Source organism: Mesitornis unicolor, unplaced genomic scaffold (genome assembly GCF_000695765.1).
Source record: "Mesitornis unicolor isolate BGI_N332 unplaced genomic scaffold, ASM69576v1 scaffold15768, whole genome shotgun sequence".
In the NCBI taxonomy this organism is placed as follows: Eukaryota; Metazoa; Chordata; class Aves; order Mesitornithiformes; family Mesitornithidae; genus Mesitornis; species Mesitornis unicolor.
The window spans coordinates 27,304-54,521 of record NW_010199919.1 but is presented as its reverse complement, the minus strand read 5'-3'; the positions used below and the strand labels follow the sequence as shown (position 1 = coordinate 54,521).

Sequence of the window (27,218 nt, the reverse complement as noted above, 5' to 3'; positions counted from 1 at the left end):
TCCAGCCTGTCCAGATCTCACTGGATGGCAGATATCTTTATAGTAGACACAGAATAGATAAAGAAATATATTTGCATAATAGAAATACAGAAGCTAGCTTGGCTAAGAGTGTCATTGATAGCTTCATATGAGATTCCTGTAGGGACATGTGTTTAACATTTGCAGTAGGATAATATACATAATACAATTCACAAGAAAAAAAGCTTTTTGGAGAGTAACAGAGTGTCCAAGTTTGGTTTTCTGCGAATGCATCCAACCTTTAATATCTTTTCAAGTATGCCCAACTGTGTGCCTATTGCTCCTGAACAACACCCCCCTTCCCTATAGTGTACCTCTTCAGCTGGGAAAATGGTTGTAGACTCTGTGAACTGCATGTGTGAACTGATCAGTGGCTTGCTGCTCTCAAAACAAATGGCAAAATTTAAGTCCTTTTTTTTCAGCAGTAGTAACTAATTTGTGCCTGCTTCAACTATGTACTTGTTACTTTTCCTGAAACTTCTAGGAATTTGAAATCTTTTAAATCTCCAGCTAGGTCAACATAAAGATTACTTCACACTAATAGCTATACTAAAGCAATATTGCCCTGTTTTCAATTGTTTTACTTTCTGTTAGTAATAAATTCACAACATGTTACACACCATGAAATAAAAAGATACCTTTTTCCTGATATAAATGAAACTCTAAGCAAATTTTATTACATTTAGACATATTCTCTTCCTTTTTTTGAAGAACACCCACCCTTTTACCAAGCATGTCTTCAAAATTTTTGCCCTTTGTTGAAATAAAGTGTTTTGTAAAATCAGAAAGTCACACATTTGTTTAATGTAACTAACATGGTCATGAAACCCAGGTCATTTATTTATACATGGGATAATGCAGAGGTAATGAAAGCAGAATAGGACCTAAGAGGTTTTTTGTTTCAATTATATAACAATGTGGGTAAGAGACTTGGATTTGACAGCAATAGAAGAAAGGGAATACAGTGTTCATGCCTTCAATCAGCTTTATTAGATCCTTAAAGGGAAAATTATGTGAAAGACAGAGGAAGAAAACAACTAAGCAAGATCCCAGTTTCAGTATAATTTGGATAAAATAACTGATTTAGGTTGGTCATCTTGCCAGGGTGAATGACTCAAGGCTTCCAAACAAGAAATGGAAACCAGAAGGATAGCAAAAGCCTGAAAGAACAAATTGAGAAGATATGATTGACTGTAATGTTTCAAAATCAACTGCTGCAAAGATGAGTTTGGGCTGTTGCCCAGAATACAATTGAATGGCGATGTTCATTTAGACCCTTAATGCTGAAACAAAATAAGATGTAGCTGTGTTTCTGTTAGAGATTTATTTGTTCTTTCCAATGTCTCTAGCTAGGGATGTGCTGTCACGTCCTCTCTCTTCTATCACATGCTGCGGTGATTTCTGCTGCTGTTCCATTATTTTTCTGAACACCAGTTTTCTGAAGGAAGGCCTGAATCCATGTGATCGTATCTTTCAAATGTGAAATGTCATTGCCATTCATTAGTTGACTTTGAAAAATTTTATACACCGTGTGCAAGTAGGCTAACTTAGGGTTATTGACCAAGGAAAAGAGTATAGAATTGTCGTGTCTGTGTGTACTTCCTGACTGACAAAGCCATTCAAGCTTTTGTTATTATTTGTTTTTTGGTTTTTTTTGTTTTGTTTAATTCAGTAAATAGCTCATTCTGCAAAAATTTCAAATAATTATGTCTTTAATGGGCATGATTTATAAAGCATTATTTCAAAAAGTTGGGGTCAGCTGCTTGTCCTCCACCTCAGGCACAGAAGGTTCTAAAAAAGACTACACTTTATGCAAAAAATTCAGTCAATTGACAATAGGCAGTGTTGAGTCTTCTACTTCCTTCTTTCCTTTAGTCCTTTCATCTCACTGGCTGTGCTTACTAACCTTTTTTCTGTTTCTATTTCAAATGAGGAAAAAAAAACCCAAACTAAACCACAGTTCATAATTAAATACTGAGCTAGTTCTTACCATGTTTACTGAATTACATATTGCATACATGGATGTATATCCTCAAAGTTTTCTTGTGTTTCTAGATGTCTAATCTTAATGTGTTCCATAGGAATAGTCTTTAACTCCTTCCTGTCTGTTTTTCATGATTAGATTTGCTTTCACAGAGGAAAGGAGTAAAGCAGTGAAACCCAGTTACAGATCCCTTAAAATTTTAGGGCCATGAATGTAGTTTCTGAGCTTTGCAAATTCTCCTGAATCACAGTAGAGATTCCTCCAACAGAAAATCTTCAGTGCTGATCTTACAGCTGCCATAAGTAGATCAGTTTGACATTGCATGCACAGTGATATCTTTACAGAGGTATCTTTGCTGCAGGGTGGCTAAGGTGGCAAAGAGGGCTTTAAACCAGGAACCAGAAGGGAGGGAGACAGGTACGAAGTCTCTGAGAGAGCAATGAACACACCTGGGGTGATGTGAGCAACAAGGAACACAAAATAAACAAAACAGGGCTTAAGTGGCATCACCTCAAGCATCTGCACGTAAGCAAGGAAGTCTCTCTGAAGTGCCCGCACTAAGGCACACAATGTGGGGAGCAAACATGAGGAATTGGAGATCCATGTGCAGCTGCAGGGCTGTGATCATGTTGGGATCCCAGAGACACAGTGGACATCTCCCCTAGGTGGAATGCTGCAATGGTCAGGCTCTTTAGGAAGGACAGGCTGGGAAGATGAGGAGGGAGAGCTGCGCTTTATGGGAGAGAGGAGTTGGAATGCATGAAGCTCTGTCTGGGGGTGAATGATGAGAGTTTATGGGTAAGGATTAAAAAGCGGACCAATACTGGTCGCATTGTAGTGGGTGTCTGCTATGGGTTGCCTGCCCAGGAAGAACAAGTGGATGAAGCCCTCTGCAGACAGTTAGAAGCAGCCCCACATTTGCAGGCCCTGATCCTTATGGGAACCTCAGCCACCCTAATACCTCCTAGAGGGACAACATAGCATGGCATAAGCAATCCAGGAGGTTATTTGAGAGCATTGATGACAACTTCCTGGACAGAGGAGCCAGTGAGGAGAGGTGCTTACAAATGAGGAAGGCGTCATTGTGGATGTGAAGGTTGAACTCCTTGGTGGAGTTCAGGATCCTGAGAGGAGTGAGCAGGGAAAAAAGCAAGATCACAACCCTGGTCTTCAGGAGAACAGACTGTAGCCTCTTCAGGGATCTGCTTTGAAAAATCCCATGTGATAAGTCCCTGGAGGGAAGAGGGGTCCAAGAAAGCTGGATGATGTTCGAGGAGCAGCTTCACTCAAGAGAAGTCCATCCCAACATGCATCTTGAGGTCCTGGTGGATACCAAGGTGAACATGAGCCCTTACAGCCAAAAGGGCTAATGGTATCCTGGAGCATTGTCAGCAAGTCGAGGAAGGGAATCCTTCCCCTCTACTCAGCACTGGTGAGACCACATCTGGAGGGCTGGATCCAGCTGTGGGCTCCTCAGTACAAGAGAGACATGGACATAATGCAGAGAGTCCACCAAAGGGCCATGAAGGTGATTCCCAAGATTGCTGAGATAACACATCTGTTGCTCAAATTCCTGGTGTACCCTTCTCCTCCACATTTTCTCCAAAATGTTTTCCCTGAGATACTCGGAGACTGAGGGAATGTTACAAGATTTATATATTCAAAAACTGCACACATTTGGGTATGCATTAAGGCTGCACTGGAAAAGCAACCTGTACTGCTGTGTAAGGCTAGGTAATGTGGCTGTGTGCTTTTATAACTGCATATTCCTCTGCTGATGCATCTCTTACTAATGAGAAAATTTGGACCATGTTCAAGGCTCACTTTTTTGTAGTCAGAGCTACACTTGTGAGTAGATCAGCGGAGCACTTTTCCTTTTCCAATTCCAATCATGCCAGAGTACTAGAAATTCTAAACAGGATGCTGTTGTGGACATGCTTACAGTGGTTTAGATTGAGCTGAAAGAAAGAAAGTGTTTATAGGTATCTTTGTTCTTGTAGCTGATCCTACTTGGACCTCAGTTTCAGTTTGAACTCACATTAAATGTATGAATCACATGCTTAAAGTTATTCATCATTTCAATAGCTTGCTGAATCCGCAAGATTCATATATCTGAATATATATGAACTGTTGAAGACTAAGACTGGATCCAGTATTTCTAAATTGTTATATCAATATCTATAGTTAACTATAGTTATATCTAATCTATATGGATATATATAGAGATAATAGATATAGATTATATAGATATATGCATGTACATATATATGTGTGTGTGTATTTATAGATGTTCCTAAAGTGAGACTTGGGGGAAATTCAAACATCTGGTTCCTCAACTGAAATCTCCTACCCAAGGACTTTCAGTGTTTTATCATAAAAACATCATTGTATAAAATGCTCAAGGTTTCCTTTTATCATGGACTGGAATTCACAACTTGCTTAGGTCAGAGGAAGGATAATCTATATTCCCATTCTGGAGCGTCTTAAAAAGCCTAAATTAATTTCTTTATATTGGAGCATTTTAAGAATAGAACTCAAGAGAGGCATTAGAAAAAGGGAAGAAAAGATGGTATAGCATTTTTGGTATTTTACATTCAGGTAGGGAATATTAATTTAATTGTTTTCCTTTGATGAGCACAGGATAATATAGGAAATTCTCTTGACGTGATGACTCTTCCACAGCTTCCAAGTAATAGGCTGTTTTATAAAGGTGAATCACCACCTTTCAACATTTTAAAAAGACACAAATACTCTGCTTTAAGAAGTTGTTTCTTCTTCAGACAGAGTTTCCCTGAGATTCCCTGAGTTTCAGTCCTGAAAGAAGTGAAAAACTCTGAACATAGAGAAGCTGTGAAATATACCCTTGTTGGCCAACAGGGTAGCTTCTTGTTGATGCATTAGATACCTTTTTGAATTCTCCTCATGCATTACCTGTGTAATATGGAGACCTAACAAACAAGAACTATGTCTACTTTTACCTCACCTGGGGGATCTTGAGAACTACCTGAGGTTTAAAGCATTCCCAAGACCCAGCCTTATTGGTATTGGCCTTGTCAGCAGAGCTCAGGCTGCCTGCAAATACCATGGGTCCTTGTAGCATACTGTATATATATAAAATTTAGATGATGCAAACCAAAGCTTTGCAACAAATGGATCTTTGGCTTCAGGCCAGTTCCAAAAGTCAATAGCTCTTGTAAACTCCTTAAGCTGTTTATGGGTCTAAGCAAGAGAGGGACAAGACCTGAATGAATACAGTGGCAAGATATTGCCCAAATGTTTTTTCCAAGATGAAATGCATGCATTCTGTTATGTCTCTGTGAATAGCCAACTTGCCTTAAAACTAAGATGTAAAAAAAAATTACTTCATATATTTTGAGGCATATTTAAAACTAAACTTTAACAGATGCCTTAACCTAGCGTCTGAAGATGAGCATGCAGGTTTTTTGTGTGCAACTCGCTGAAGCCAGAGTTTTTTCCCAGTCTGTATTTTGTGACTTCATTTTATAATATTATCATTACTATGTCAAGAAAATCAATACAACGAAATAGTACTTTGTCTTCATTGTCAAAACTCTTCTTCCTTTAAATGCAACTTCTTGTCTACTCAGAGTGAATGGATCGAATTTTTACTTATTCATTACTGATTTTTTAATATCATCTCACCAGCACGTAATAGAACTGGTAGCACATTAGTTACTTAGCAAGTAAGCAAAGAGTATCATTATTTGTCTGTACACTTGAAAATGCTGAAAGGTTAGTTGCTTTACTCAAAAGTGAAAATAAAGTTGGTGGTACAATAATGATATGCTGTTTATCCATACAAAAATAATTTCTTTTTTTCTTCAATAGATTGCTTGGCTTCTACAAAGGAATATTCCCTCCCATCTTGGCTGAGACACCCAAAAGAGCAGTGAAGGTAAAAACCCCATACTTACTGCTTTAAAAGTATGAGTAGGGACAGTAGCAGCTGTAAAACATTTTATTTCTCCCCCATTGATTGACATTAGAAACTTAAACTTATTTGGCATATTAGTCCTCTGACTTTTACTAGGAGGAAACTTTCCTGTTGATAACACAATAAAAACTGTGCTTGATTAAGAAGTGTAGAATAGGACTTTTAAATGCTAGGCTATTTTTGACCTGTATATATAATTTACTGACAAACAAATTACAATTAGTTCATACAGTCAAAATTAATAAAATACGTTAAGTGATGCTTTTGTCCAATAATTACCTACAGTTTAGACATTTTGTCTAGGCATGAAAATGCCTAGCAACTTGGGAAACAACTAAGAATATCTTAACACAAGAAGCCGTTAAAGAAGCCACACCTAATAAGTACTTAGTCAATAACTTGAAGTAGTATGTCTGTAGGTTTGAAGTGCTGCCCAGAGTTCTCCTGTGCTCTAAAGAACACTCTACTCCATACTCTCACTTTTTTACAGATTGAAGATAGTAATGGGTACAACTCTTCATCATGTAAAGAACATTTTACTGCAGCTCTCTTGCAGCTGAAATAAATGCTAGCCTATCAAATGTTGATCTGATTTTCTTTTATTATCCTCTATGCTGATTTGTAGAGCATTATTTTAGTAACATTCCTAAGCAAAATGCATCAATACACCATTTTTTTTTCAGTTAAGTCATGCAACCTTTTTAATTAAAACCTAGTGATGAAGCACATCTTAAACTTCTAAGTCTATCAAAGGATCCATTGTGTTATGAGGAAATGTTTCTTTGTCTTTTACTTCAGAACTTTGAAGTTTCCCATAGTTGTACCAAATGTGTCTAAAAGCAGTTATTTTACAGAATGTCTTGATTTTCCTTTCTTTCCTTTTTTCTTTCTTTCTAAAAAGGCTGCATATGATTCTGGTCCTTAGTCTGCGATTAATCATTCACATTCCAATTCCTTTACAGAGGAATAATATTTGTATAAAGTGACAGGATGTGACCTTGTAACAGAATCCTAAAGGAGTTCTGGTAATGTCATCTTCTTGTTTGCATTGGCATTTTAGATGTAAATGATGTATCTCAAAATTATTTAATACAACTAAGAAAACTAAAGTTCTGTTTAATAGCAAAGTGGCAGTGAAGAATACTTGGATGATATTTAGAAGATTCCTAATTCTTTTGCTTTGGACCATGATGTTCCTCTGTCTCCATTTTATTTCACTTGAAACAGGTCAAAGTCAAACTGATCATGCTTTTTAGATTCCAGCTTATATTTAGTTAAAATGCAAACCCAAGTTTGATTTCTCTCCTACCAACCTGTGCAATTAAAAAATCTTGAGTCACTTTCTCTTACTCAAATTTATTAAATTGGCTTAAATGACATGATATTTGATATAATTATAGAATCATATAAAGATTTAAGTTGGGAGGGATCTCTGGAGGTCATCTGGTGAACCTCCTGCTCAAAGCAGGCTGACTTCATGGTTAGAACAGATTGCTCAGATGCCTTTTCTAGTTGAGTTCTGAAAATCTTCAAGGATGAAGACTACAGCCTCTCCATGCTCCTGCTCCAGTGCTTAATTGCTTTCATTGTGAAGAATTTTCCTTTGTATCCAATCCACATTCCTCTTTTGCATCCTTTGTCTGTTCTCTCTCATACTTCTGTTGTAGACCTCTGAGGAAGTCTGACATTGTCTTCTGTATGACCATTAGATGGTGGAAGGCAGGAATTAGATGCCCCCAGTCTTATCATCTTTAGGCTAAACAGACTCAGTTCTCGCAGCCTCTTACTGTACATCATAAACTCACAGCTCCTTAAATGTCTTACTGGTGTTCCCTTAGTGAGATGCTTTCTACCTAATTCTTGGGTTCTTATGTGAGGGCTCAGTAGTGTTTCTGCAACCATGAGAATCAGGTTTAAATGCTAAACATGTTTTTTAATTAAATCATCAAATTATTTAATTCTTTACACTGTTCCTTTAAATTTTATTCTGTTCCTAGGACACCAGGAGGACTTTAAATTACCTTGAGACATCAGCTATATTCTACATTAGAAGAATTCAGTGACAGAATAGGGTAGGACAGTAATGTCCTTGTAAGAACCTGAATACCGAAGCATTTCAATGTGAGATGTTATATGCCAGCACAAATTCTAACATCCAAAATGGACTTTGTACCCATGCTTTGACCTGAAGAGAGCCCAGCTTGTCTCAAACTTCCACTAACCTGATTTGGATATGAACCCAAAAGAAAAGGCACTGTTTCCTTTGGCTCACTCTCTGCCTTTAATTCCTCTAATAGTTTTCCTGATTTTAACAATCCCCAAGATGTCCCTTATCCACTGCCAAACTGACTAGTGAGACTTAGAGGAAGATGTACGTCCATGCCTATGGTTCTGAGACTTGAGAAAGCGCAAAAAGTTGAGAGGCAGTTTCTAGGTTTCAGCAGGTTTGGTTAGTGTTTGTAATGAACTTTGCTGAAAACTTTTACTTGTAGTGTCTTTTATATCTCATAAAAGTGTACAGAGAATGGACAAGGGAGATTTTGTACTAAGCAGAAAGGTACTTGTGCTACTGGAATATTATATTTATCTGGTGTGGATGTTTGCAAAGAAAAATAAAAGTAGTAAAATGAAGTTATTTAGCAGCAGTTATTTAGCTAAGTATTGAAGATACAGCTTCACTTGGAGTCAACCACATTCTCATGGTCTGTCTTGCTATTCCTTTTTTTCTCTCTCTTTATTTCCCTTCTGAAAAGAAAGCTGGTATTTCTGGAAGATGAAAAGTCAAAGTTTATAACTTTACGTTAGATTGAACTTGGAGGAAAGAAGTGATGATGCCAATACAATGGTTAACAGATGAACTTTTGGGGCAAATTTATATTGTTCATGTGTTCCCAGACATCTTGTTTCGAGCATATATTTTTACCATAGTTATTGAGACATCTGGTAAGTACTTTGGCTATTTTCTGTGTAACTTGAATTAAAGTGTATCTTTGCCAGATGGACAATATTGGTTATTATATACACAAAAGCATGTTTTAAGTACATTTATTCTGAGATTTTTTTTGTGTAAACCTATTAATTTAATACAACTGTTGAGAAAAAGACAAATTACATTGTGTTGTTAAAAACATTTTGGATGGACATACATTACATAAATTCATATCATATAGCTAGATGCTTTTTGGCAAAATTGTGTGCATACTAGCTAGTACACCCAGCAACAGTTATGTTGAATTTTATTGCTGTTGATCTGTTTTCTTTAAAAAATTATGTAAAGCATAGCTACTATTAAATAATTTTATTTATGACTTTAGGAAGCTATTGATTTTTAAGGTAACATTTTTAAGACCAAAAAATTGCTAGGTAATGTATTTCTGCCTTTATTACAACCATTTTATAGATCTGTGACACTATGGAAAACATTAAGGAATACCAGAAATTCCATTAAAGGTTAGAAGGGTAACAATGAGTAGAAAGATGCTGGAGAGAGAATAAAGCAAACTTTATCACAGTAAGAAATTAATTTAGTTCAGTGAAGTAACTCACCCACCTACAATTGACACTTTCTCAAAGACTTCCTTTTACCTATAAAATATCTTCAGTTATCCAAAAAGATAGGCCTACAGTTTAAGTAACACTTCTATCTTTTCTGATTATTGGCAAAGCCAGTACAACAATTTTAAACACATTTGCAGGATGTTTGTAAGATCAGTGTTCAAGCTGTACACTATTTGGAGGGCAGTTAAAATCTAGGCCCCGATTTTAGAGCCTTTTCTGCAAAATGAGATAATAATCCCTGCCGAGGATTTTTAAAAGTATCTATCCACTGGCCAGAGTATCATTCCTTCAGTTGTCAGAATTTATCATCCTAATTTTGCATTATGTATACATACTCCTTCCTGCTTTAAATGTGGTGGCATTTCCACATTAACACCCAGGTCTCTGAGGGTTTTGGTGTGAGTCCAGTGACTTTTCATTTGAAGCAGGTCTTGATTGAAAAATGTTACTGACTTTGCCATAGGATAGAGTTCTAAACGAATTAAAATGACAATGTGGTGCTTATTACTCATGTTCCTGTACACATGGTTTATGGAAAAGCTGTTTTGTTCTGATAGGTCTGTGGTAACTGAGCCCTGAAGGACTGAGCTTGTCTTCTTTGGCTGAGACCAAGAACAGGTCAACCAGTCTTTCTGTTTTGTCTGACAAACTCTGTTGCCCTCTGTTTCTTACAATTCCCACATCTCCGTAGACCTCATTTCCTGTTGCCTTCTTCCCCTGGTGAAACAGTTGTGTTGTCACATGCATGGGCAGGTGCTGTGTGGAGGGATCATGGCCTCGTATGTGGGAGGGAAATGCACAGACCAGATCAAAGGATCGCACCTTCCTTCTTGCTCTAAACTAATCAGGTGTTACAGATCAACTGTGGAAAAAGTCAGAGGTTCTAGTTATTTACTTTTGCTATACAGGGATGTGACAGCTCTTGCTCCAATAGGTATCCACCCATGCTGATGCAGTCTTGGTGAGGCTGTGACAGGTTGTTCAGTCCCATAATACTGGACGTGCTGTGGAAAAGCCACTTTCCTTTTGCATGCAAAGTCATGAATACTTCTTGGACAGATTACAGGACTCCCCAATAGCAAGCTGTAGTTATGGGCCTTGTGTTGTTCCATGTGTGAAAATTGTGTGGATTAACACCTTCAATGTCTTTGGTTTTACCTGGAATTCAGATATCTACCCTTTATAAACTGCAAGAATTTCTGCTGTCATCATTCCTCATGCTAGAAGATCATATTCACTGCCCTCACTCAGAACAGTCTTATGTGACATCAATCTGAAGTGCTTTTGGCTTTTTCAGCTTCAGCCAACATATTTGCAGAATATGAATTTGAAACAATAAGTTGTTTGGGGAGATTTGCTGTTTACCTAAGTACTGGTCTAGAAAGGATCTCTTAGGTCAGCAAATCTAGTCCACTGTTGTTCTATACTTTCTGTCATAAACTTCCAAACTCTCCCTTACAAGTTTATAATATTTTTCCCCCATTATTGGTATTGGAAGACTGTTTCAGAGCTCCTCTCCTTTGATTGGAAGAAAACTTCACCAGTCCTCAAGCCACATTCTATTTATGAGTAGTTTTTACTTTTATACCCAATTTCTTTAAGTTACATATCTTTTCATTCCTTATTTTTCATTCTCTTGAAGCTGCTATTTTGCTAGACTGACAAGGCAAGCTTTTATTCTCCTTCAGTCTTCATTCTTAAAGAAATCTTTAAGGTCTTATGGTCCTGCCAATCCTGTTTTGAATATGCCATGGTCTGAGTTCATCCTTTTTGAACAAAGATGGTCAAGTTCATATGCGTTATTTCAGAGGGCATTTTACCAATAATTTGTAAAATGCTACAAATATTCTTTAGAGTATACCTTGACTTAGGCATCTCGGACTTGATCTCTACAGACAAGGAAACAGTCAGTGAAAGTCCGTCTGCCTGTGTCAGTGGGAAACTTCTTACTGACTTCAGTGCAGTCAGGATAATTCTCAGCACTCTTCTTGGAAGAACAAATGCATTAATTTATTCTGATTTTATTTTTAGAAGATTTCACAAAAGGTATTCTGAAAATTAATGGATTTGGAAGGCAAGAAATGTTAGGTTGCAAAATGAACCTTTTCCAAATGGTTGCCTTTCTCCATGTTGGTGCGGGGGAACTGAGCTTCTCATTTCTTTCTTGAAGTTCAAACACCCAAGAGTACAGCTTTTAAAACTCATCCTCTAAGGAACTGCAGATGCTCAGAACTTCTGAGCACCACTGACTGAAAGCAGACAATTGAGTGATTTATTTGTAAAGAGTGAAAATTAAAAGAAATGTGTCTGTTGACAGTAAAAGATTTAGAAAATCTACAGACTTTCCATCTTCAAAATCTGCAGTCACATCTCTCTGATTAGTAGATTAGTATCTGAGAAATGTGAAAGTGATAGCAGTATATTATATCAAAGAGTGATTTCTTGGGAGAAATTGTAGTATCTGCTACTACATTTATACCAGTATATGAAAGTTCAATGCTAGAGGAAAAGTTTATAAATTAAAAGCATGAACTATGTGGTGTAAGTGAACTCTTACATAAAACATAACTTTAATTGCCCTTATGCTGCTGTTATGCATGATACACAGTTCTGAAGCCTAATTGTCTACTATTGCACATCTAACACCACTACAGAGAGTGTGGAGCAAAAGTGGCTTATGTTTATTTTGCAGAACTGCACACAGCTACTGAGGATACAAGGTAGTGAAGCTCCATTGTAGTTTGGTTTTTTAAATGCAATTTCTGTCTAACTTTTATTTACAGTTTTTCACCTTCGAACAATACAAGAAGCTACTAGGATATGCATCATTACCACCTGGACTGGTATGTATGGATACAGAACTTCATGTTCTATTTTAATGTGTGTATACGGAAGAGTCCCATCCGTTTCCTCCAGTGAAAGGATGTCAAAATTAAAGGGGCTAGTTCAACCAGTACTTTTTCAAAAGAGACTTTTCCCATGAAAACATTGATAAGAGAATTTATCAAAAAGTTAATTACATTGATTTTTATATCAAATGTCTTCAAAATAATTCCCTATATTACCACAATATAGGTTAACATGAATAGTGACAGTCCCCATGGAAGTGTCCGTTTGCAGCTTGTCATTCTTCATTCTTGCAAAATGACAAAAAAAAGTTTATTTTCAGTAATTATTTATTCATGTGATAGTGACTAGAGACCTCAACCAAGTATCAAAGTGCTATTCTGCAAGGCACAGTGCAACAAAAATATAGACCTGTCTTGTTCTAAGGACTTTATAATAGAAACATAAACTATTGATAATAAGAAACTGCTACCTCCTTTGAAGTCAAGGGCAAAACTCTCTTATATCAGTGGAGTTGGGAATTCGTTTCAAGAACATAACTGTTTTAAAAACAAAATACAGGACATACATGTACACAAAAATGTTTTAATGCTAAAATGTAGCTTACATTACAGTGTTGTCTGCATTCTCATATAGGGCTTAATTCTGCTATCATACCACTTGAATAAAAAACTTTTTATAGGAATTACTGCTTTGTGTGGTGGAAGAATGTAAGCCATAGTAAATATATGTTTTTACAGTAATGGCATCACAACTGTAGGAGACAACTGATATCTTTATGGTTATACTGTAAAAGTTTTGGTAATGAATGTTTCCCATTACTGATCTTGATAATTTTAGAAAAATCTTGAAAAGGGGTTGCACATAAAATTATGGGAGATGTCAATCAGTTTTCCCTGAAATCCTAAGATTTTGTATAAAGGTCATTTTAAACTAACAAGTTGTTTCTTTCCTGAAATTTTTCAGTGACTTCTCACTCAATACTTCTACTTTAATCTGTTGTTTTCTTCCAGTTTACTTATTTTGGCATTTGTTAAACATTTTTTTCTCTGTAGGGGCTCCTGCAATTTTTTTATAATTATCAATGTATCTGAGCATTAAGTAAGACTAAAAACATGAATTATCTGAAAGAAGTTAAATACCCTCTTTTTTATTAAATAACAAACAATAAAATCCTGAAAACCTGTATTATAGCTTTCTTGGTCAAATTAGTTTTGAATTCAAGTTTGTTTCATAGTTTTGGCCCTCAAGAGAAAAGTTTGTGTTGACTGAAGGAAATATACAAAATCTTGTCTCGTGAGAGCAAATAACTTCACACTGCATGAAACAAAATGACATCAGAAAAAAAATGAAACATTTGTTTTATCATTATTTCAGATCTCTTTCAAAAGGTATCACTGCCATTTGCATCTGCCTTTCATTGCAGCAAGTGGATGGCTCTAGGAAGCATGCTGAGTAGTTCAAAGCAAGTTTCCTCTTCCTCTTAATTATTCCACTGACACTGTAGTTGTTCACTGTGTCTCTTATTTTATCTTGTTTTTTTTCAGCAGGCTCTTCTCTTCCTTAGATGTAAATAGAGAGGCTGGTACTTGTTCCCTAACAAGTGGAAAGAACAGAGTTTAAGGTTCCATGGTACATCATCACTTTTTTTGGAGGAAAATGTGCTGGAGACTTGTAAACATGCAATAGCTGACCAAAAGCTGGTCTGAATCATATAGCAGATGCAGCAACCATCAGACATCTCTCTCACTTTTAGTGCAATTCTGCCACAGAGGCATTTTTGCACCTAAGATACCCATGGTAGAGAGGGAAAAAGAAGACTGAGAGGGATTCTGGTCAAAGCTCGACAGAATGCTTCTAGGTGCCTCAGCAGACCTCGCATCAAGACAACGTTTATTGTTAAAAGAGAGATGCGTACGTTAGCAACACCTTCCTGCTGGCTTCAGTATCGTGGTTGATGATGAAAGGGATAGGTTATGTTTCCATCTCATATTGGAAAAATATATTTTTTTGGTAACACAGTGTTCTCCAAAGGCAGTAAGGCTGGAGCTTGCCACTGCCCTCCTAACTTACCATTCTCTTTCTTGAGCTCTCAAGAGTCCCTGCTCACATCCCTCTATATTGATAAAGTAATTTTGCTTACTATTGCTTTTTCCTTACCGTTGTTTTCCTTGAATTACAGCAAATGTACTCAGTATATTATATTTTGGTCCTGGGACTCTTTTCAGACCCTAGAAAGTTTGGAGATGTTAAATGGAGGCAGTAAGTGTGTAAAATGATCACAAAAATTAACCCCTCTGAATTTTCTCAATCGACCTAAATATTTCAATATTCTTTTTCAGTTACAAACAAATTAAGGTATTTTTAAATAATGTGCCATGATGGAAAGCAAAGCAGTGAATATCTCCATTTCTCTGTCTGTAATGTACAGCTTCTAAGTAAATGAAATTAATTCATTCTTGCAGAGAATGCTGACATTTCCATGTGTGTCACTCATTCCCTATAAACACTTTTAGGATTGGTATTTTCCTAGGAGGACTTTTCTTGTACTTGTGCAGTTTGCTTAAGAACTGCACTGTTTTAATTTCTTATATTTCTCTTCTCTTTTTTTTAAGTTAATATGTTACTGTTATATGCTTAATGCATAGTGCAGAGTTTTTTTGTATTCCAGTGCTGTATAACTGCATTTGTATCTGTGGGTTTTATTCAGACTCCACCCAAAGATAACACTAGGAAATTGGTTTTCCATGTTTTTGTAATAAATTGGTACCACAATTTTTCTTCCAGCTGAAAAGAGAATTCATTGACAGGGCTATGACATTTTATTTTGTATTTTTTGGAATGTGGTTTATGGTTATTGTTGCATTGTCTTCATGAACTGTCAGCATCTAATCAAGGACTAAAGTTGTTTAGTAATAGAATACTGCTGCATTACTGTAATCTCACTATTTACGTTGTATCATTCAGTTTCATAATCTGATGTATGGGAAATTTTACTTCTTGTTTTTTGATTGGTTGATTTAACTTTTCTAGGCATTTGCAGTTGCTGGCTTGGGATCTGGGTTGACAGAAGCAGTTGTGGTTAACCCTTTTGAAGTAGTAAAGGTTACCTTACAGACAAATCGGAATGCCTTCACAGAGGTATGGCAATTGCTCTGTTCTTCTTTTTCTGCTTTATTAGGCATAATGCATTTCAAAGTTCATATTTGGAGCAGAATGACTATAATACATGGGTTCAATGCAAATTATTTTCCCACAAGCTTAACAGAAATGGAAAAAGAGAGAAGAGATTCAGTAGACAATGTTTTCCCATATGCATAGTATTATTACAGTATTAATTGTGCCTGTAATTAGCAGTGTCTGCAGTCCACCTTCATCCCTCCAGAGCAACCACCAGCTCAGCACTGTAAGGAGCTGTAATGCAGAAGTACGAACCTGAGCCCCTTGTACACTTCAAGTGAGCACCAAAGGTTATCGTAAAACACCAAGGCTGCATGCCCTAGCCATGGTCCAGATGGTGTGTTTTATGTTAAAAATGTAGCTGGTAGATTTCAGTCTTAGATGAAATTATTTATATTATAAGTCTCCACATTTATAAGCACAAACCAGGAAATACTTATATAATAAGGCTCAGATAATTTAAATTTCTCTTTCACTTCAGAGTTTTATTATTCAAATATTGTTTTATTCAAAGAAGTCAGTGTGCAAGACTGACTTTGTCCACGGTTCTGGGTACTGCTGAAAGGGAAAGAAGATTAAACTGGAAAATAATGATTCATCAAAATCAAGTGTTCCCAGAAACACTCCAGCTTCAATTAATTTTAATGTAGAAAATGTTCCAGGCTAAAGTGAAGGAAGGCAGTCACACAGTCCCTTCTTTCTTTTCTCAGTGAATAAGACTAACAATTGTCAAATCAGCTCTTTCAGAATCTTTTGAGAAATCAGCTGTAGCATGGTAGATGTGCCAAATCACATAAGCATGACATGCAAAGGTTGGCTGAATCCCTGGTGAGGCATGATTTTTGCATGTTCTACTGTTAAGTTTTGACTGAGTTATTACTTTCATGCCTTGTAGCACTCATCTGCACGAATTGAACCCTTTTGGAGGATGCACAGTAGAGATTTATCACCTGGCCATTTACGTAAGTCGTTTGGGCCAAGGTCCTCAGGTACACTCTGGCAAAATACTGCTACCGATTTCCAAATGTCATAGATGAGATGGTACCTACTCTGTAACTCATCCAGACATGCATTCTCCTTGAGAATAAATTTTAAAGCATTTGGTAAATTTCTGTTTGATTCTCAGTGCACGCGAAAGAGATGTTTGGTTGCTGAAGTCTCCAGCCCAGACATTTTGTAACCATAGGCAGCAAAGCCACTGAAACAGAGTTTCCTAAAACTGTTAGGATCCTGTAAGGAGAAAGCCTGAAAGTGGGAGAAAGCAATGTGTGAGAGGATCTTTCTCTCAGGAAGGTGATACGAAAAAATTATGGACCACTACTGCTCCAGCAGTAGTAAATTAAGCAGATATTCTGGATCTTTCTGCCTCCCAGTCATGAAGATAAATTAACCTATCTTCATAATACCTCTGGTTTTGAGTGTAAATACACCAGTATTGTGTTTTGAGAAACTAGTTCCTGTAAAGTTGCAAGAGACCCATATATCCTTTCACTTCATATATTTTATTTTTTTTCTCCATTGCAAACCTTATAACAAAGTCTGGGGTGTTTCAGTTAATAGATTTTATACAATTACTTAGTTTAATTACAGCATCCCTTCCTTGATGACCTTCAGAATATTCCAATAATCACAGTGTAGCTGTTCAAAAGCATGAGTTGTTTTGCTTTAGGTGAATATTCTCTGAATTTAATTTAAATTGAAATTTTCACAAAATCCAAACAATAGTATATTATCATATGAATAAATTGGTAAAATAATGCTATTGGCACTCCAGTAGGAACTTAATTTACATCTAAAATATAAATAAAATTATCTATTTGCCCTAATGAAAAAATACAAGCAACTGAAGGCCTTAAATTGCAGAGATAGTTAAATCACTAATTTTAATGTATCTTTTCTAAAAAAGTGTTAGACTTTCACATCTTACTGTAAATCAGGAAATAGCCAGTGACTTCATTGCCTTGATCTCAAGTTCTTGTTGAGAATATGTTAAAAAGCATCTCACACTAAAGCATGTAAATGTGAGCCTACTGGGAGAAGCACGTGCATGTTACATTACACAGCGTAATGGTACAATGGTACACTCATTTCATTACCATGCACTGTTTTTCTAAAAGGTAAAGTATGTACCAGTCCCATTGTGTAGCTTTCATACTACATGATGAAACCTAATGCAGTTCACATATTTCTTTGACTATTGTACTGAAATAATAAATATATCTTTTTAAAAAGGAACAAGGAAGAGCATACACACACACCCAGACTTCTGCACACCCCCAAAGCAAATATTCACACACTACGGTGACAGCTGAATTATTTTCTGGTACCAGATCATCTTTCTAGGGCTGAGAGGTTTAAAGAGGAAGGCCACTATAAATCACTATAAAGCATTTTTGTAATGTGGGTTGCTACAGGTAAAAATAAAGGTGACTTTTTGTTAATGTAAACTGCTAGAAATCCCAACACCTCATGGTTTTGTTTACTGGAGGTTCTTTTTTTTTCTTTTCCCTGTAGCCACAGATAACTCACTGACTATAGAAGTGTGTGGTAAAAATCTCACCTGGCTTAAGAGTTGTGATTAATTAAACAAATACAAGTTTCCACTTTATGATGAAAAGGATCTGACTCCAGATTCCACTGGCTAGGTCTCTATTAAATATAAGTCAACAGTTGTGTGAACTGAATTAAACTGCAGATGTTTATACAATAAATTCCTCCACCTGAATTAGTCATCCTAAGGTCCTTCCATCATCAGTGATGAAACACAGACCTTCTATGGCTTGATCAGCTGACATTTTAGAAGCCTACTTTGGATGAAGTGAAGAGCAGTCTAGCAGAGCCTTCTTTACTCCTAAAGGACTGAAAAAGGAGTAACTCAGATGTAGATGTAGACATTGCAGGTATCTACATTTTGGACTGATGAATCCCATCACAAGTGTTCAGCAAATGACAGGCTTCCCCTCTGAGTTATTAGTAAATTCATATTCAAGATGAAACCAAGGCATACCTTACTATCGAAAGTTGCTATATTCAGCTTAAATCACCTTATTCAGAACCACTAGTTAGTTTTTAAAGATCTGATCCTCATTTTTTTGTCTATAAGAAAGGATGTTATTGCTCTTATCTGGACCTATTGCAAGTTGGGTATCAATATTTTAGAATAGATTCTAATTTGAATCCCCGGAGGTAGTTAGAAAAGTAGACTTATTAAAATGTATGCAGAACATTAACAGTATAATATTATTTAACAAATTTGAAAAAAAAAGAAACTTAGTATTAAAGACTAAACTTGTGAGTCAGTTAAGTAAGCAGTCATATGCTGTGTCAGATATAATGGGCATCATTTGGCTGATGCTGTTGATCTACTACAGTGATGTTTTGACATGGAAAGCTATTAAACAAATAAGTGCATTGAAATTAGCAGCGATCACAGCGTTGTAGTCAAAATTCTTCTATATTTTCATGTTTAAGCCTCCAAGTGGAAGTCATGTTTTGCCTTTTTAATTAAATATTTGGTTACCCAGAGCTGGTTTTATGCTTTGGAGAAAGCCAAACTCAAGTCAATAACTTTTTGAAAGGAACTTTTCTATAGTCCTGCTAAAAACATACCTAAAATGTTCAGAAGGGGAACACATATTCCGAGTATTAAAATACATTGGAAAACAGATCAAATGTGTATGTAGTTAGGCAGATCCTGTCTGAGGAACTGATCACCATACAAGTGGATTCTGAGAAAGTTTATTCCTTTCTGCCTTTTGTTTTAAATGGAAATTAGCTGACTAAAATTATTTCTGTGCCTTTTGGGCCTTATTTTGAAAACAGGATTTCTAAACTCAGTTTCCTAAATCTGTACCTTGGAATTTAAATGGGTGCTCTGTTTTTCAAAATCTAACTACACTTTTTAAGTCAAATAATTCATTAGGTGGGCAATCAGAAAAATGAGGAATCTTTTTTTTCAGTGAAAGTTGTGATTTCTATCTGATCACAGGAAAGGGAAAAGAACAAATATGGTGAGACAAGATAAAATTACAAGAACTGACAACACTGTTTGTCAAGAGAATTGAAATGATGCTATGGTTATTGTTTTCTTTTTGTAAAGATGATCTCTTCCTTCTTTTGCTTAACTTGTGTAGCAACCATCCAGCTTTGTTCAAGCTCGGCAGATCATTAAAACCGATGGCCTGGGCCTCCAAGGACTCAACAAAGGTCTTACTGCAACACTGGGCCGTCACGGAGTTTTTAACATGGTTTACTTTGGATTCTACTTCAATGTGAAAAACATTCTTCCAGTCAATAAAGTAAGTTCTTTATGCAGTACAATAGACAAACAGATAAGAGATTTGGCAATTTAATTAACACTGTATTTTTCTATGCAAAGCTATGGTATTTAGTAATAAACAGTGACTAAACTAACTCTCTGTTTTGCAGAAATCTATCACATTTTAATGTAAGCAAACCAAGGATTTGTACTTCTTACTTTTTAAGCGAAACTGAGTATAGATAAAGTAGTCATGTTTGAATTCTTGTTTTGATGAATTTCCCTGTATACCATGGTAGCAAAGTGAAAAGGCAGATATGAGGGTACAGGTATGTTATGCTTCTGTTAGGTATGTACACACCTTTTTGTGGAAAACTGGCTTAGAAGATAAAGATCCAATTGTAGAACTTCTTTCAGCATTCACAGAGGGAAAGCTTGAAGCTTGTTTACTAAAAAGAGAGCTCAAGTTATAGTGTCAAAGGATGACAGGGCAGATTATCCATACGGGAGGGAGCCAGCTCAAAACAGCATTCACAGGGTCATGCACAGAGGCGTGATGTAGTATCTCCTATGTTTAAGTTAAAAAAAAATCTTTATAGCTGTAATTTCACCTGGAGTTATTTTATTCAATAGTCTTATATTCCTTTACATAACAAAATAAACATTTGCCTTTACAACAAAGGGAAATTTTACTAATGAAAACATGGTAGTACTGGCAACTTTCTAAATGACTGTGTAAGCATCAGCTAATGATTTATTAATGACTCCAGTGTATTACTTACTGAACTGTATTTTCACTGATGTGATTTTTAGATGATGACAGTTAAACAGTCACAGGTGTAATATGTAGTGATATTCATGTAAGAAGTTGTAATTTATATCAAAAGGGATCAAATTCTATTCCTGGATGAACTAACACCTCTTTTTTTTCTGCACCTCTGTGTAGCCTGATATTTTTGTTGGCAACATTGTGTAAATGGAGAAAAGCTCCACTTCTTATTTGCAGATCATTACAGTAAATTGAATTGTTCAAGAGCTAGCCCACAAGTTTCTACAAGTTTCTTCTAGAGTTTTTAAGCATACTTTACAATGTACTTTAATCATAGTGTCTAAAAGTTCAAGGCTCAAGCATAGCTTGATACTAAGATAGGAGTAAACACATTTATGTTGATCAAAAGATGAAAAAATTATAATTAATATGCAGAACATTCAGAATCATGTGCAGGTAAGGACAAAGAGGTTTGCGTGCAACTTCTGTGGAAATCCTGAAGTGTTCTTGCATAACAACTGAATAATAGAAATAGTATTTGGCATAAGCATGCTTTCCCAGCCTTTCAGTTTAAAAAAAAAAGGGAAAAATTATTACGTTATTAGAAAAATTCAGAGCTTTATGATCTGACAGTAATTAGCACTTTTTACAGATTTTGTGTGATACAGAGAATTGTCACATCTACAGCATAAATTTAAATACATTTAGAAAAACGAAAGAGAAATCATTTCAGTGCTGTCAGCCAGTGGCCCATTTGTAGACCATCAAAAGCAAAAGACAATATAATCAATGTAGGATTAAATTGCATTAACTGCAGATAGGTGGAGAGGTTTGCCTTGTGCTCGACTGGTGCTAAGTGGCTTGCACGGTGGCTTGCACAGTGGCTGCATCTGTGCAGTAAATTGAGCAGCGTCACTGAAACTCAATCATCTGTGCTGTTAAATGTTCCCTGGCATAGCTTTGGCCCAGGCCAGGCAGTCCTGTTCCCGGGGATGGCTTAGGAGCTAGCACAGACAAGGAACTATTCCTAATAGGCAGGTTCCATGCAGCTAGTCTGTTTTGAATGGTAATAGCATTTAATAGTGCTAATAAAGTTAATAGGACTCTCTAGGCCAGCTGGCATCAGTGCCATAGACAGTTCTAGACACATAGTCAATAATTCTGATCAAACTTCTATTAAAATCAATTCAAATCTTACCCTGAATTTAACAGGACACAGATCAGGCCTCATCTGGCTTGTGTTAGCCAACAGCATGTCTCAGGCACTTACATGCTTTGAACTTCAGTTCAGTGACCAGGAAATAGAAGTATTCAACAATACTTTGTGATCTGTAAGTTAAACCTTTTCTGTCAGTAAGCAGGTCCTGGAGGCTGAGAGTTATCAAACCTGTACATGGAATTTGGTAGAAGCTGTTTTGAAGTTACTCTGAAAAATATTAGATAGTTGTAACTTTTCAAGATTTTTCACACACTTGATTTCATTTCAAAACTAATTTGTTCACTTTGTGTATTTCACCAAAAAAATAAATCTTGAGGTCACTCTTCTGATGTTGACCAAGATATCAAAATTGTGAAATAAGAATACTACACTTTTGAAATAATTTTGGCTCTTGACTATACGTATCTGCTGTTCACCATATGTAACATAAGTGGAAAAATGTATGGAAATATCCTTATGAGCCTTTTAGCTGTCAACAGTGCTAAACTGTGCATTAAATTTGCATCCCAATTAAGGATGTTTGCAGCTTATTTTGCCAAAAACAATAAACCTTTTATGTTGAGTGGTCAAATGATATAAATGACATGTGTGGGTTGTAAATGTTGGTCATGAATAATTTTTCATATGTTCAGTCTATTCTGCTAAACAGACCGTTTACAACCAACCTCATGCTTTGTTTACTGAAGGTGGAATAAGCCAGACTCGTTTCAGTTGCCACTAATGTATCAACCACAGAGCATTAACAGCTATGCATCTGCACTAACAATCAAATTAGTCTGCAAATTTATATCGTCTCAGTTTTATGGCACCTGCTTTTATAGCACATTTCATAGGCTTCCAGCAGCTCTCACTTTTCAATTTTCTATCATAGTTAGATTTGATGGTAGACGTTAGTTTCACTAAAAACTTTGCTCGCTACCACCTCCAAGTGGCTGTCATATTTCTTGATAATATGGAATTTCCTTACTGTCTGTTAAAAGCCCTCTTTGAAACGTGGCCAACTGCAAAACTCATTTCAAGTCAGGCCCTGCCTGCCTCAGCCTCCACAGATGTGCCTCCTGTTAAAAGGGCTGATGCACCAGGCAGTGGGAGCTAAGCGGTGCCTTGTTCTGTCAGAAAAAGGGCCATAAATATCTACAGGCAAAGAGGAAGAGACGTGAAACAAAAATTATCTGTTCAACTTGACAAATAAATGAGATAGCAGACAACAATATTATTTTCAATAGCTTTCAGATCTATGCCAGTGTAGAAGTTCTGTGTAGGAACAGACAGTGAAAAGGGCATGTGGTGCAACAGAGTTGGAAAAACAGTAAACCAAGGTGACTTAGGAGAAGACTGGATCAAAGTCAGAGATGAAATAACCTCAGAGGTGCCATCCAAGCTCAGGTTTCAGGATGACCTGAGAACTGAATTAAAAAAAAATGGCAGTGCTGTATCCAGTTCAATGTTACAAGCCATCCACTGGTCAATACCCTCCAATCTGAGGTGTCCTGTGGCTGCTGAAACGAGTGCCTGTGCTTTTTAAAGACTTCAGCCCAGGCCATCACCAAAAGGTGTTGTATCAAAGGGGAGGAGTCTGTTGCTATCTCAGCTGCTCCTGTCCTGTGGCATTCCCGTAGGCAAGACAGATTCAAAGTTTAAGGAGAGGAATCTTCAGTCAAAATACAAATGTGAAGAAGAAACACAAATTTCTTCTATTTTCCTACAGAAATTAGGATAATGCTGAAATTGGACCATAGCTGATGGAGAAGCAGATTTAAAATAGCTAAGTTCTAGCACGACATCCTTATTAAAAGCTGATTTCCATGAGGAAAAGCCTATGTATGCCTTAGTCTTGGCTTGCATCTTTCCAGACATGAGTATCAATCAGTCACAAGGGCTGACAGTACGTCAGACTTCTTTAGTTCTGGTGTTCTTGGGGCTACTCTTTTTTTTCTGTTTCATAAATTACTGTGTAACGGAGAATAAAGATAGATAGTGCAGACAAAGGTACTGGATACAGGAGTAAGCAATAAGACATCTATTTCTGCCTGCCCTTTTCTGCACGGCTAGTGTCTAAATGATGCCATGAAAAGTAGACCTGCTTGTTACCCCTACACTTTATGAACAGTCTGATCATCTGCATAAACTGACTCTGTGGGAGAGGTCCTTGGAGTTACAGCAGAAGCCTCATGTGAAGCTCGAAGGTCAATTCTGGTTTTACCAGTGGGGTTAATGGCTTTCCAGGTGACCATTTCCTAGAAGCTGCAAGAACATGAACTGAAGAGTAAACATGAGGAACACTTGGTACCCTCTCTTGGGTAAACCTTGGAGTCATTGATATTGACAGCTATGGGACTAATGGAGAAGGCAGATGAGAAATTTGTGAGGACCTAATGAAATTGGGCAGGAGTTTCTTTTGCCTCTTTGGTGTTCTGCTTTCAACAGTCTAATAATCTACAAAAACAGTGATAAATAAGAGGAGCAAGTACAGATCTATTTGGTGCTTCTCTTACTGACTGTACTAACAGGGTCTCCAGAATTCTGTGGGTTTTTTTGTGTTGGGTGACCACCAAATTTCGTTGCTCTTGGTTTTTTATTTACATTAAAAGTTATTTGGTGCAGATGCTTGTTTCAGGACTAAATTAGGTCCTAGCCTTGCCCGACAGGTCCAAAAGTTTATGGCAAAAGAGTAAATAATAGATAATAATGCTACTTGTATGTCTGGAGGAAGATTAATAATTTTATCAGGAAATTGTACTGTAGAAAAAGAAATCACTGAGAGGACTGCAGACTGTTTGAAAATGTAGACCCTTGCACAGCAGACAGTCATGTCACTCTGGAGACTGGCCAGGACATATATCTTAGTGGCTGTCATTCATCTTTTCATGCTGTCAGACATCTGACAGGTGGATTTTAAAAACTTAAATAAATGTCTGCTGCAATGAGATTGCACTCAAGGAGGAATCCGAGATAATACCAGTGTGAAAAAGCACTTTTAATTCAAACAAACTGCAGCTGTGACTATGCATTCTGGAATGCCTTTCCTGGTCATCAATATGTTTATTGTAGTTATAATTTCAGCATTTCTTATGCATCTTGACAAAGATAAGACCATTATTGTACTAATCAGATGGTAAGCTGTAATTTATAATAAGGAATTTACCATGTAAATGCATGGGATGGTCAGAAATTCAGGGTAAATGAAACTATAAAACTGTTCCTTAAGCTGTGGTCAAACCTTGATTAAGCCATAAACAAAAACTATGAATATTCTTTAAAAGAATCAAAGCATGAAGTTATCACAACAGCGATGAGACTCACTTTTATCTTTTCACTTTCACCCTTTCTGGAGCCTTGCAGTGAGTCTACATCATTTTCTTCTCCTTACTGCTGATTTCTGCCGGGAGTTTGCATGCCCCCAAACCATCTGATCACATCTGTACCAGCCTCTCCCTCTCCAAGTGTAGAATTTGACGGCCTCTCTTCCCAGCTCTCCTCTAGATTTTGGAAGACCCAGACCCTGTCTCTCCTCTGAATTTTGACTCAGTGTCTGTGTTTAAAACAACTCATCTGAGTTTCTCATCTGTTCCTTGTTGCTTTACTGAGAGCTATCTCCCGCCTTCTGTCTCTCTGAATATACCTTTTTTCCTCTGTCTTGAAAGCTCCCCTTCCTCAGACCCATGTTCCTTTCTTCCGCTGTCTGCTGCCATAGGAAGCTCCTTTTAGTGATTAAAACCAATTATCAGGCTGGGTAAAGCAGTTCCTTACAGCCTGTTTTGCTGCCAAACACTTGTTTATAGTCAATGTAGCCTAGATCAAGTCTTGTGGCACCTCTTATCTTGCCATAGGAGTTCCTGTGCTATTACATTTTGCTTTAGACTTAAAGAACAAGAAGCAACACTACCCCTTATTCCCGGTCTGTCTCCCTCTTCAGTCCCGTAATTCCTAGGTATGCCAGGCAGAACCAGAGTTGGCCAAACCAAAGCCTTGTCAATGAAAATCCTTGTCATACACGGGGAGGTGTAATGTGCAGCACACAGTGCAAAGCCTCTGAGCTCCAGCCGTGGCTGTTCTGCTGACCCATTGAGCAAACGTTTTTAGATTTAGCAGTCATTTTAAATTACTTTTGGCACTTTTGTGCTAAGTGTAACTCATCTATAAAACTAATATTATGGCTAACATTTTGAAATTATTTTAAGAAACTTAATGTAAATATTCCACTCTAAGTATTAATTTCATGCTAAATAGTTATATGCTGCTTTGCAAATACCAACTTCAAACATTATTCTATAATTATTATTGTTGTTGCTGTTGTTATTATTATTGTTGTTGTTATTATTATTGTTTCTTCTTCATGCAAATTGTCAGGAGTTGGCATTCTCCTTATCCAGTAAGCATTATTCTTTTATAGTGAACTTATGTACAAGGTGCTCAGAAGTACTAAAACATATTTATAAAAGTATGCTTTCTCATAATGTATGTACCTTCATCAACTAAAAAAAAACCAGAACAGGGAAAAGATCAAGGCAAACGTCCAAATATTGAAGCAAATAAACATCTAAAAGTAGCTTTGGTTTAAAAAAAATAATATTTATTGATCTTTTGATTTTATGAATTTGGTTTTTTTTAGAGTTAAATTTTAAGTTTTGTTGAGACATGTTCTGCCACTTTAACTGAGATGGAACAGGGCCTCACAAGGGAAAAAAAAGTAGGGTTTGTGTGTCTTTCTGCTGGTCAGGTTTCTAAACACTCTGATGCACATCAGTGGAATGTCCACATCATCTATTTCTGGTTACTTCAAGCATCCTACCTGAGGGACTTTGAGCTGTTCCTTTGAAGGTGTCTACTTCTTTCCACTGTATATGCAAGTGTGGTTTCCTACTTTTGAACCCTTGGATTGCACTTAAGATGGGTGTCAAAATCAGTACAAATATATCTACTACGGTGAGTCATTATCTGCTCTAAAATAATTAAATTAATCTGAAGAAATTAAATTATCTGAGTTCCAAGCACACATGCCTTTACTAAAGAGTTATTTCATTGCTGGATGGGTTATTGAATTAAGTGATCTTCCTTCAGTACGGTTGAGGACAGTCTGACATATTGACTGACATCAAAGATTTAAACGGAGGTTTGGACAAAGTGCTCAGCAGATAAACAAGTGAATGAAGTGGTAAGGAAAGGAAAGCCCAGAGTTTTGGAGACTGAAGCTGATGAATTAAAACTGTCCTTAGGGGGTGACAGTCTTGTACATGGGTGTGTATGTGCTAGATCTAGGGCTAGAATTTTCTTTTGCTAGAAATTATGGAATATAAAAGAAGGATTTAAGAAGCATATGATTCAGAAGGAACTTATGGAGTCTTCACTTATTTAAAAACATTATGATAGGAATAATGATGTATAAAAAGCAGAGACATAAAATCTCTTCTTTTTTTTTCTCCCAAAGAA

General features: G+C 36.6%; 1 protein-coding gene across 1 annotated transcript in view; it reads left to right on the top strand.

The window, feature by feature from the left end:
• Positions 1–5,851: 5,851 nt before the first annotated feature.
• Positions 5,852–27,218, top strand: part of SLC25A21 (solute carrier family 25 (mitochondrial oxoadipate carrier), member 21) — a gene marked incomplete at its 5' end in the record, with an annotated part of 28,108 nt that continues 6,741 nt past the window's right edge. The window contains 4 exons of the mRNA XM_010189582.1: positions 5,852–5,918; positions 12,299–12,358; positions 15,396–15,503; positions 19,676–19,840. Coding sequence (XP_010187884.1) covers positions 5,852–5,918; positions 12,299–12,358; positions 15,396–15,503; positions 19,676–19,840 — 400 coding nt within the window. The remainder of the gene's footprint in view (positions 5,919–12,298; positions 12,359–15,395; positions 15,504–19,675; positions 19,841–27,218) is intronic.